Source organism: Nerophis ophidion, linkage group LG24, assembly GCF_033978795.1.
Source record: "Nerophis ophidion isolate RoL-2023_Sa linkage group LG24, RoL_Noph_v1.0, whole genome shotgun sequence".
In the NCBI taxonomy this organism is placed as follows: Eukaryota; Metazoa; Chordata; class Actinopteri; order Syngnathiformes; family Syngnathidae; genus Nerophis; species Nerophis ophidion.
Window position 1 is genome coordinate 22561122 of NC_084634.1, and position 12357 is coordinate 22573478.

General features: G+C 40.1%; 2 protein-coding genes across 17 annotated transcripts in view; one reads left to right on the plus strand and one right to left on the minus strand.

The window, feature by feature from the left end:
- Positions 1–10432, plus strand: part of otofa (otoferlin a) — a 209095-nt gene extending 198663 nt beyond the window's left edge. For 11 of the 16 annotated variants that reach the window (XM_061885616.1, XM_061885624.1, XM_061885628.1 and 8 more), the window contains 4 exons: positions 1054–1295; positions 2665–2843; positions 5027–5127; positions 8069–10432. In XM_061885616.1, the coding sequence (XP_061741600.1) occupies positions 1054–1295; positions 2665–2843; positions 5027–5127; positions 8069–8249 (703 nt within the window). In that variant the 3' untranslated portion in view covers positions 8250–10432. Of the gene's footprint in view, positions 1–1053; positions 1296–2664; positions 2844–5026; positions 5128–5264; positions 5452–8068 lie in introns of all 16 variants that reach the window. The other 5 variants (XM_061885617.1, XM_061885618.1, XM_061885627.1 and 2 more) reach the window with 1 other exon arrangement.
- The window catches only part of drc1 (dynein regulatory complex subunit 1 homolog (Chlamydomonas)), a 57242-nt gene continuing 52544 nt past the window's right edge, over positions 7660–12357 (minus strand). The window contains exon 16 of the mRNA XM_061885633.1: positions 7660–8245. The gene's annotated coding sequence lies outside the window, so the exon portion shown is untranslated. The remainder of the gene's footprint in view (positions 8246–12357) is intronic.

Below are 12357 nucleotides of genomic sequence, written 5' to 3' on the forward strand. Positions count from 1 at the left end.
ACAGAGTACAAGATAGAACACTAGCTATTCCAAATATGACTATGGAACAAAAAAAATAACTTTTAAATATGGATATATGTAGATATCTATCTCCATCAATAGTCATGAAAATAAAGAAAACGCATTGAATGAGAAGGTGTGTCCAATTGTTTGGCCTGTACTGTACATACACATTTTGAGTGTGCTAAAGCATTCGCGTAATAATGATACTATTAAAGAATAATAAGGTTTTGATTAATTTATATTGTATTGGTTTTTGTTACATTTCAGTGTATTTATTGATCCCAGGATGTAGAGATGGCAGGCAAGTGCAAAAAAGAAGTCATCGTTATTAGAGAAACACAGGTAACACAAAAAGAAAGACGTGTGGCCGGGAAGTCCACAAATATAAAATAATCCAATCCAGAGAAGCATACTGATTGGTAACCAGGGTCAGGTGACGGAGTCAGCACTAAAACCAGAGGAGTGGTGGCAAATGAAGGCAAACAGGACAGGAAATAATATCAACGACAAGAAATAAATAAAACGGTAACTGGCATGTGAAATCATGACAGGTTTTTTAGGATCTTGAATGTACAAAAAGTACAAAGCGGCCCCCACAACCTTTGACTTTTTCTGTATGGCAGCCCTTACTGTAAGAGGTTTGGACACCACTGCTTAAAAGCAACAATATTTCGGACCATCTAAGACCAAGGGACGGACTTACCATTTGCCAAACACAGCAGTTTCCCGGGAACAAAACGATCCTAATTTGTGCGTCTTAAAATACTACGTTTATTTAGCACCTGACCTTGTTATTGTTACTACAGTTTCATTCACTTTAGCTTGAAGCTAACATATTGGTTTATTACTCAACAGTAGGTAAAGCCCAGGAGCTAATAAAGAAAAAACAAATTCTACCTCCAACATCTGAAAAATATAGTTCTCTGGTCTCCCCGATTAAAGCATCCCAACTTTCCCAGTTTTGCGAACACTTTGAGATGCATGCAATGCCTGAAGGACACCTGACCTGGGTCTTGGACTGATCTGTGCTCTCGCGTGTCCTCCACACAGATGGTTGAAGGGGCAGCAGGAAGACAGGCAGGACACCGACGTCCACTACCACTCTCTGACCGGGGAGGGAAACTTCAACTGGCGCTTCGTCTTCCCCTTCGATTACCTCATGGCGGAGGAGAAGATCGTCATCTCTAAGAAAGAGTCAATGTTCTCTTGGGACGAGACGGAATATAAGATCCCCCCTCGTCTCACTCTGCAGGTGTGGGATGCAGACCACTTCTCTGCGGACGACTTCCTGGGTAAGAAATATTTGAATTTCTTTCTTATTTTTTACCTCACTTTGTTTTAATGAGGAACACTTAACTTAAACTTGGCTTTTATTTGGTTTGCTGCCATTGTTTTTACATTCTATTTGGACCACAGAATCACTATTCCTTTTTGCCTATGCTATTTATAGTCTGTTCAGTTTGTATTGTATTCCATTTAAAGGCCTACTGAAATGAGATTTTCTTATTTAAACGGGGATAGCAGGTCCATTCTATGTCATACTTGATCATTTCTCGATATTGCCATATTTTTGCTGAAAGGATTTAGTAGAGAACATCCACGATAAAGTCCGCAACTTTTGGTGCTGATAAAAAAGCCTTGCCTTTACCGGAAGTCGCAGACGATGACGTCACAAGGGTGAGGGCTTCTCACGTCCTCACATTGTTTTTAATGGGAGCCTCCAGCAGCAAGAGCTATTTGGACCGAGAAAACGACAATTCCCCCATTAATTTGAGTGAAGATTAAAGATTTGTGGATGATGATATTGATAGTGAGGACTATAAAAAAAATAAAAATAAAAAAAAAATAAAAAGTGACGGCTCTGGGCGGCGGCAGTGTAAGCGTTTCAGATGTAATTAGACACATTTACTAGGATAATTCTGGAAGATCCCTTATCTGCTTATTGTTTTAATAGTGTTTTAGTGAGATAGTAATGACATACCTCGAGGTCGGATGGCTGCGGTGAACAGGCAGTGTCTCAGAGAGAAGCCGAGGAGCCAAGCTCACAGCTGCCTTTTAAACAGCTACTGCAGGAGGACGAATAATCCAATGATGTCCTCGGTAAGATATATATCACAATTTTCCCATCCAAAAACATGCTGGTTGACGTAGAGAAACATATTCGCTTGACCGCTCTGTGTTAAAAACAAAGACACACCGGCTGTGTCTCGGTGTTAAAGACAGCTGCAATACACGCTTTCCACCAACAGCATTGTTCTTTATAGTCTCAATTATTAATTGAAAACATTTCAAAAGATTCAGCAACACAGATGTCCAAAATACTGTGTAATTATGCGATGAAGAGACGAATTTTAGCTGTAACTGGTGCTGAGCTAATATTTCCTGACAGTCCGTGACGTCACGCGATGTTTTCAACAAGAAACTCGCGGGAAATTTAAAATTGCAATTTAGTACACTAAACCGGCCGTATTGGCATGTGTTGCAACGTTAATATTTCATCATTGATATATAAACTATCAGACTGTGTGGTCGGTACTAGTGGGTTTCAATAGGCCTTTAAATGACTACACACATACTATTGTTCTTGTGATACTCACTGGGAAAAATCCGGGCGGGACCTTGCGTACGAAAGGTTGAATCCGTGATTTGATCCACCTCCAGGTGCGATCGAACTGGACCTGAACCGGTTCCCTCGAGGAGCGAAGACGTCCAAGCAGTGCTCTATTGACATGATCCGAAATGAGCAGGCACTTCCTGCCATTTCCATCTTCAAGCAAAAGAGGGTGAAGGGATGGTGGCCGTTTGTGGCCAGGGACGAGAACGACGAGATGGAGTTGACGGTAAGGCAGAAGCCACGTCTGTTTGCCAACTATTCATTTTATTTACAGGTCAAGACTTTTTAATTCCATCAGATGGTGCTATTACTACTCAGTGGCCTAGTGGTTAGAGTGTCCGCCTGGAGTTCGGTAGGTTATGAGTTCAAACCCCAGCCGAGTCATACCAAAGACTATAAAAATGGGACCCGTTGCCTCCCTGTTTGGCACTCAGCATCAAGGGTTGGAATTGGGGGTTATATCACCATTAATGATTCCCGGGCGCGGCACCGCTGCTGCCCACTGCTCCCCTCACTTCTCAGGGGGTGATCAAGGGGATGGGTCAAATGCAGAGGATAAAATTCACCACACTTAGTGTGGTACTTTAACTTTAACTTTATTATGAAACAGTAATAACATAGTGTCAGTACAGCTAGTGAGTGTGGCCAACAGTCACTGAGGCGCCATGTGCTGCTGTTACGGATAATGAGTAGTTGTAAAATACATTTTCTGATTAGTGACGTCATGCAGCCCCCCCCCCCCCCCCCCCAGCTTGTCAAAATATATCTAAAACTGGTCCCAAACGATTGTGCCACATACTGTACAGTCGGGCAAAAAGTATTTAGTCAGCCACCGATTGTGCAAGTTCTCCCACTTAAAATGATGACAGTGGTCTGTAATTTTCATCATAGGTACACTTCAACTGTGAGAGATAGAATGTGGAAAAAATATCCAGGAATTCATATTGTAGGAATTTAAAAAAATCTATTTGTAAATTATGGTGGAAAATAAGTATTTGGTCAACCATTCAAAGTTCTCACTGATGGAAGGAGGTTTTGGCTCAAAATCTCATGATACATGGCCCCATTCGATTCTTTCCTTAACACGGATCAATCGTCCTGTCTCCTTAGCAGAAAAACAGCCCCAAAGCATGATGTTTACACCCCCATGCTTCACAGTAGGTGTGGTGTTCTTGGGATGCGACTCAGTATTCTTCTTCCTCCAAACATGACGAGTTGAGTTTATACCAAAAAGTTCTATTTTGGTTTCATCTGACCACATGACATTCTCCCAATCCTCTGCTGTATCCATGTATCCATTTTGGTACAAAATTTAACTCGTCATCTTTGGAGGAAGAAGAATACTGAGTTGCATTTCAAGAACACCATACCTACTTTGAAGCATGGGGGTGGAAACATCATGCTTTGGGGCTGTTTTTCTGCTAAGGGGACAGGACGATCGATCCGTGTTAAGGAAAGAATGAATGGGGCCATGTATTGTGAGATTTTCAGCTAAAACCTCCTTCCATCAGTGAGAGCTTTGAATGGTTGACCGAATACTTATTTTCCACCGTAATTTACAAATAAATTCTTTAAAATTCCTACAATGTGAATTCCTGGATTTTTTATTCACATTCTGTCTCTCACAGTTGAAGTGTACCTTCCATCCATCCATTTTCTACCGCTTATTCCCTTTTGGGGTCGCAGGGGGCGCTGGCGCCTATCTCAGCTACAATCGGGCGGAAGGCGGGGTACACCCTGGACAAGTCGCCACCCCATCGCACGGAGTGTACCTATGATGAAAATTACACACCTCTGTCATCATTTTAAGTGGGAGAACTTGCACAATCGGTGGCTGACTAAATATGTATTTGCCCCACTGTATGTCATATCACTTGTGTTGAATGCACTATTTAACTTTTCTATAGTCCTGACTATACTTAATATTTAGTGTGATCTATTTTTTTATCTTGTAAAGTGATATATCTTGACATATTAAATTAATGAAATTAATGATACACACTTTTTGGGAAATGTCAATAATTCCATCCATCTATTTTCTACCGCTTTTCCCTTTTTAGGGTCACGGGGGTACAATGAATTTTAAATGTTCTGCTAAATATTGTCTATAATTGTATAAATTAATGTTTGTATTTTCTTTTGGACCTCAGAAAGAAAACAAAGAAGCTCTTGCTAATGGGGTTCTAAATAAATAAACATATAATAGCTCCCACTAGTCATTAATGATATTTGCCACCTTGTATGATAAAACTACACTTGGAGAAGTGTGAGTGCAAGCCAACAATGGAATATTTAGAACAATGTGTTCTGAGTAGCATTTAACTGCTGGGTAAAAATGGAAGTTCTTGTATTGGATCTCCTCTGATTGCAGGTAGAATTGATATCAAATTATAATAATTTGCCCTGCAGGGCAAAGTGGAGGCGGAACTTCATCTGGTGACTGCAGAAGAGGCGGAGAAAAGTCCGGTTGGACTGGGACGTAACGAGCCGGATCCCCTGGAGAAACCAAAGTAAGACTTTACTCGTACCTGTAGACCTGCATGGCTTCTTTCAATTTAGCTTGCCGCTTCAGTTTCCTTCTCGCGCCTTCTCCGCTTTTCTCCTGCATTTCTTCAACTGTACCCCCTCCTCCCGTTTCCCTTAAAAGTCGCCCGGATACAAGCTTCATGTGGTTTCTGGGCCCTCTGAAGTCCATTCGCTACTTCCTGTGGCACAACTACCGCTGGCTGATCCTGAAGATCCTGGGCCTCATGCTGCTGCTGCTCTTGCTGGGCCTCTTCCTCTACTCCATCCCTGGATACCTGGTCAAGAAGCTGCTGGGGGCCTGACTAGCGGTAGCCTTCGTCCCACCACCCACCCTCACCACGTCTCCTTTTTTTTCTGTCCTGCTGTCTGTCTTTGGCTGTGGCTTACGTGCTTGCAAAGTGTCTGTCCCCCCGCATTCCAAGAAGCTTTTCTGTGTCTTGTCTTCACCTCCTGGTGTTTCTTCCCACACATCTTTTAAGCGCCTACTGGAATATGCCTGCACGGCGCCATGTAAAGGAGCTGCAGTGCAACGAATATGCACTGGCCTCTATTATTGACCCCAATGCAAGATGGTATTTAGTCTGAAAAATGGCAGGTAAAATTGTGAACCAACCAACGCTGTCTACCCCAATTTAAGCTTTTCTTCCTGTCACTCACACATAGGGATGGGTACCGTTCACATTTGAAACGATGCGGTACCAATTCCGTGTAACTATGTGTTGAAATGTTTTTTGTTTACTACGAATATTTAACAGTCAGCGGATTATGTTAAATATTGTTTTCTTACACTAATTAGTCTCATTTGTAAGCGTTATGCAGCCGATTTAGCAAGCGGTTGTAATTCCAAGACGTTAGAAGGCAGAAGTGTACATAGACTTTGGATATAGACTTTGTGTCCCAGTCTTGTCTTTTGTTGTACCCTAAGAAGTGTTTATACTGTAAGTATTGTATTAATTACACACCAGCTGTTTGATTGTAACATGCATCTTAGTTGTAGTTTTTATTACCAAATCTGTAGGTGTTGAAACCGCCATGTAAAATCGTTAATGCTAATCTAGAGCATGTCTATGGAAATTCCAACGCAAATTAGCATCGAGCTGGCACCTTTTAAAAACTGGAGCTCTACTGTAATTTTAAATTGATATCAGGGATAATTGTAACATTACCCAGAGTCAGTTCGTCCGAGTGCTTGTTTTCCCGAGCTGGACAGAGAAGGAAGTCTGGGCCTCTCTGCTTAGGCTGCTGCACCCACGCCCTGACCTTGGATAGGTGGAAGATGATGGATGATTGTGCCGTAATTTACAATCTATCAGGCGCAACTTTTTCCCCACGCTTTCAAGCCTGCGGCTTTTCCAAAGATGCAACTAATTTATAGATTTTTTTTCCCCGGCTTTACGAACTTCAAAATTTGGCCCGAAATGGAGAAAATGTCAGACGAACCTGTCTGCTCGACACCGAAGTAGACGACTTCAGCGGTTTTCAGTGCGCTCAATGACTTTTCTTGTAGGCTACCGTCTTTTGATTGATTGATACTTTTATTAGTAGATTGCACATTTCAGTACATATTCCGTACAATTGACCACTAAATGGTAACACCCGAATAAGTTTTTCAAATTGTTTAAGTCGGGGTCCACGTTAATCAATTCATGGTACAAATATATACTATCAGCATAATACAGTCATCACACAGGTAAATCATCATAATATATACATTGAATTACTTACATTATTTACAATCCGGGGGGTGGGACGAGGAGCTTTGGTTGATATCAGTACTTCAGTCGTCAACAATTGCATCAACAGAGAAATGGACATTGAAATAGTGTAGGTCTTACTTAGTAGGATATGTACAGCGAGCAGAGAACATAGTGAGTTCAGATAGCATAAGAACAAGTATATACATTAGAAGTACATTTGATTATTTACTGTATTTATAATCCGGGGAGATGGGATGTGAATGGAGGAGGGTATTAGAAAAGGGTTGAAGTTGCCTCGAGTTGTTGTTTTAGAGCGGTTTTGAAGGACTATAGAGATGCACTTACTTTTACACCTGTTGGGAGTGCATTCCACATTGATGTGGCATAGAAAGAGAATGAGTTATGACCTTTGTTAAATCGGAATCTGGGTTTAATGTGGTTTGTGGAGATCCTCCTAGTGTTGTGGTTATGGCGGTCATTTACGTTACGGAAGTAGTTTGACATGTACATCGCTATCAGGGAGGTGTAGCGGATTTTATAGACTAGGCTCATTGCAAGTTGTTTTACTATGTCCCCCACCCTGAGCCAGCCCACTTTGGAGAAGTGGGCTGGAGTGAGGTGTGATCTGGGGGGAAGCTCTAAAAGTAACTGGAGTAGCTTATTCTGGGATGTTTGGAATCTAGATTTGAGGGTTTTGGAGGTGCTGGGGTACCAGGAGGGGCAAGCATAATCGAAAAAGGGTTGAATGAGAGTTCCCGCTAGAATCTTCAAGGTGCTTTTGTTGACCAGAGAGGAGATTCTGTAGAGGAATCTCGTTCTTTGGTTGACTTTTTTGATTACCTTGGTGGCCACTTTATCACAGGAAAGATTAGCCATAAATATACATATTTAGGGCTATAAATAAATATAAATATTTACACATATCCACATATGTGAGTATGTGTAAATATTGAATGTTTCAATGTGTAGCTTATAGATGCACTTACAGTATATAGAGTATATACAAAATAAAATGCGCAGACAAATGAAGTTGGACGGCTTATAATGGTGCGCTTTATTCTAAAATCACGGTACAAATGACTGGCACTCAACCTCGACTTAGCATGATAACCTGTGTCATCACTTCATAACAATGGCTTCCTACCGCCCTTTGTCGATCATTTTGAGTCATGCTGGTTAACGACATGGCGCACAGTAAGAGCCTCCTCCTCTCGTTCCCTTTATCCAGCCGCCCAGACACCACCTTCCTGTGGTTCCTGAGCCCGCTGAAAGCCATCCGCTACCTGGTGTGCAACCGCTACAAGTGGCTCATCATCAAGATCGTGTCGGCCCTGCTCCTGCTCGTCATGCTGGGCCTCTTCCTCTACAGCATGCCGGGCTACCTCGTCAAGAAACTGCTGGGAGCCTGAACACAAGCGGACAGAGAGAGTGGAAGCTGGAGGGCGGGCACTCTATACTCTCCATCAGCCACAGGAAGGGAGGAAATATTTTTTAAATTATTCTGCAAACAAAGGAAACAAGTATGGTCGGTTGTTTTTTTTGTTTTTTTGCTCTAGGGCACCACCTACAGTTGGTATTCTAAACATGGACAGTGCACGCCACTTCACTTCAATCAAACAAGAGGTGTCCTGGCTGGTCGCATTTTGTTTTCTAAGGTCGCCATGGCAATCAAAGCAATGCTGCGTGTTACAAAGCAGCAATATTGGTTTTAGGTTGATGCAAGCACCTGGGGCTCGGCTGATTAGCAACACTAAACTGTAGTGGTGGGATTCTATGGGCACCCAATGATTCGGTCCGATTCCCACTCATGGGGTGACGATTCGTCTCAGAATCGATTCAACACAATTCTCGATTTAAACCGATTCTTGCATTATTTGGTAAAATAATTCTAATTAAACTTTTTCAAAACAACTTACAGGTTAGAGAAACTGTTCTGAAAAAAAAAATATATATATATATATATATATATATATATATATACATATGTTATATATATATAACATATGTGTATATATATATATATATATATATATCCTCCATTTTGAAAATGCTGACAGGGGAAGTGTCACTCGTGACGTCAGGAGTCTGACCAGGCGGTAATACTAAGCATGCGCTAATTATTTTGGGAAGCGAGTTTGAACCCCACCCCAGTTTCTGGAACTGTGGCCCCCAAAACAATTAAGTTGAATGTCCCTGGTTTAAGGTCATGTTATCAAGTATTGTTGCTTTATCATAATAAGCTAAATATGCAAAACAAAATCCAACGAGGGAGCCCCCGTTTTAGAATTCCGCAAAAATAATTCTTAATCATTTAATTTAAAAAAATTATATTTCCACTTCCACTCATCATTTAAAACAGGGGTCCCAAACTACGGCCCGCGGGCCGGATTTTGGACGCTGGCGGGCCGAATTCCAAAGTTAAAAAACATTTGTACTTTCTTCTTATTATTTTTTTTGTATCATTATTATTTTAAAATCTGTCCTTACTAATCCATTTTCTACCGCTTGTTACTTTTGGTGTCTCCTAGCCGTGCGCGCTCTTTCAGTCAATTAGTGCACAAGGAATGTATATATATATACATATATATATATATATATATATATATATATATATACACACACACACACACGTTAGCACCCCCCATGACCCCGAAAGGGATAAGGAGCAGAAAACGGATGGATGGACGTTAGGTCAGGAAATTTAGAAGAGGCTATATAATCCTACAAGCCTTTTTCGCAGGCTTGTAGGGATAATAGAGCCTCTTGTGTTTTTTACTGACCTAACATATATTCCGCTCTACTGTATAATAGATAAACCACAACAAAAACCTTGACTATATATATATATATATATATATATATATATATATATATATATATATATATATATATATATATATATATACTTGCACACACACACCCTGACCCCCGGCCAAATTGTTTCAACCCAATGTGGCCCCCCGAGTCAAAAAGTTTGGTGACCCCCGATTTAAAACATCTTTTGTTTTTTATCAAGAGTAGCTCTTGCAGCCTTTGCACACTTCTAAAAAACATTCAAGAATAAGAAAAAAAAGAGATGTCTATTTTGCTATGGATATAAAACAAGACGTCCAAAATGTGTATTTAATACAAATAAATTAAACATTTAAAACAATCAAGCTATGATGAATCAGTGGTTAATGTCATGCAAATGAAATAATTGTATAAAATAAAGGTTTTCTTCTTTCTTTTGACATAAGTGTTGACTTCTATGTCAAAGGGCATGCAGGTCGCATGTTAGCATGTTTACGTTAATGTCCTTCTGTTGTGGTCAACCTTACAATGTCAAAGTAATACCTCAGTGGGAACAATGTCTGTCATTTCTGGGAGTGAGAACTCATGGCCCCGCCCCTAAATCCATGACATTTTGTGTGTGTGTCTTTTTTTTCAATGCCTGCTTGTACTCCCAACTGTTGTTCATCCGGGTTTGTGATTCCGGTGTTCACTGACAAACACCCGTCCTGTTTGCACTAAAGCTGCCTGTTTTTATGATGTCTTTATAGAAATGTGTGCAATATTTATTTTTTGGTCTGTTTTTGAAATACACAGAACATGGACAAAGCGTCTGTGGTTATTTACTGTATGTGCACTTCATTATTGCAAAAATGTAATCATCAATATTTTGGCTGTCCAACAAAATCTTGTGGGGTTTTTTTCTGTAAATTACGATGGCTGAAAAATGCTCAAATCATATATTTAACATTTTGAATACGTTGCGGGGTTTCTAAATTAATTCTTAGCAAAATAAAGTACAAGTGAAAAACAATGTAATAAATCACTTAGTCAACAATGATTATAAATTATGTTGCTCCTCCTAACAGAGCTGAGCTAAAATAGGATTTTAAAGGTGTTTCCTTTTAAGGAAACATTTATTTATATATTATTATATATGATACATTTTTAATCTAATTTTCTTGGTTTGGAGAAAAATAAGTATAATCTAAAATCAAACATATCTAAAATAGAATATCTTGCAAGCTATTAATTAAATTTATGTTTTTAATTCAGCTAAATATTTTAGTCAACAAATATATAATGTTTGAAATATTTTTGATACTGTTTGCTAAAGAAAAATCATACTGAATCAAACAAACGTATATGTTATTATCATGAATTTGTGACTAGAATTATGTTTTTGAAAAAGTATATTGATTGTTAAAATACCACTGTATTTACAAATGAGCAGGCCATTGCCATATACCACTGCTTCTCAAATATTTCTTGTTGCGCCCCCGTAGGACTCTCCACTGTGACTATAAATGGGATTTTTTTTAAATAAAATAGAACTATACCTCTGCATAACATTATGACCTTATTAACATCAAAGGTGTTGTATTTTGAGCTAGGAGTGGACCCCAGGATGCAGAGACGGGAGGCGAGGTTGAATCACGAAAAATAGATTGTCTTTAATAAGTACAAAAAGAGATTAACTAAAGGTGATGGGGCAGAAGTGCACACCATGGATATACAAAACAGAAGGAGGACTCTTGAAGGTCAACAAAAGGTTCCAACGAAAAACTTCTCTCAATTACTGAGGAACTAGGGAGCAAAAACGAGAGGTACGGAATGATGATAACAAAGAGAGAGCACGTACCGAGTTAGAGGATTCAAGTCAGGCATGAGCACATGGAGAGCACAGGTGACAATAACCGGCAAGGAGAAACTGACTGTGATGGCCTTCTATAGTATCGGGTAGCGATTAGTCACAGGTGTGCCTCGCTGGAATTACTAGGTAGAGGTGAAACTAACACAAAGGGCAACAAGGAGAAGACAGTAAAATAACAAAAACCCAACAAAAGTAAACAACACACTAGTCAAGTCCGACATATGCTCGTCATATTCTGGTATGGCAAAAAAAACTTTTCCCCGAGGTCACACACGCCCCCCCTGGCAAGGAGGTTTTAGCTCAAAATCTCATGATACATGGCCCCATTCATTCTTTCCTTAACATGGATCAATCGTCCTGTCCCCTTAGCAGAAAAAACAGCCCCAAAGCATGATGTTTCCATCCCCATGCTTCACAGTAGGTGTGGTGTTCTTGGGATGCAACTCAGTATTCTTCTTCTTCCAAACACGACGAGTTGAGTTTATACCCAAATGGATACATGGATGATACAGCAGAGTATTGGGAGAATGTCATGTGGTCAGATGAAACCAAAATAGAACTTTTTGGTATAAACTCAACTCGTCGTGTTTGGAGGAAGAAGAATACTGAGTTGCATCCCAAGAACACCACACCTACTGTGAAGCATGGGGGTGGAAACATCATGCTTTGGGGCTGTTTTTCTGCTAAGGGGACAGGAGGATTGATCCGTGTTAAGGAAAGAATAAATGGGGCCATGTATTGTGAGATTTTGAGCCAAAACCTCCTTCCATCAGTGAGAATGGTTGATCAAATACTTATTTTCCACCATAATTTACAAATAAATTCTTTAAAATTCCTACAATGTGAATTCCTGGATTTTTTCTCACATTCTG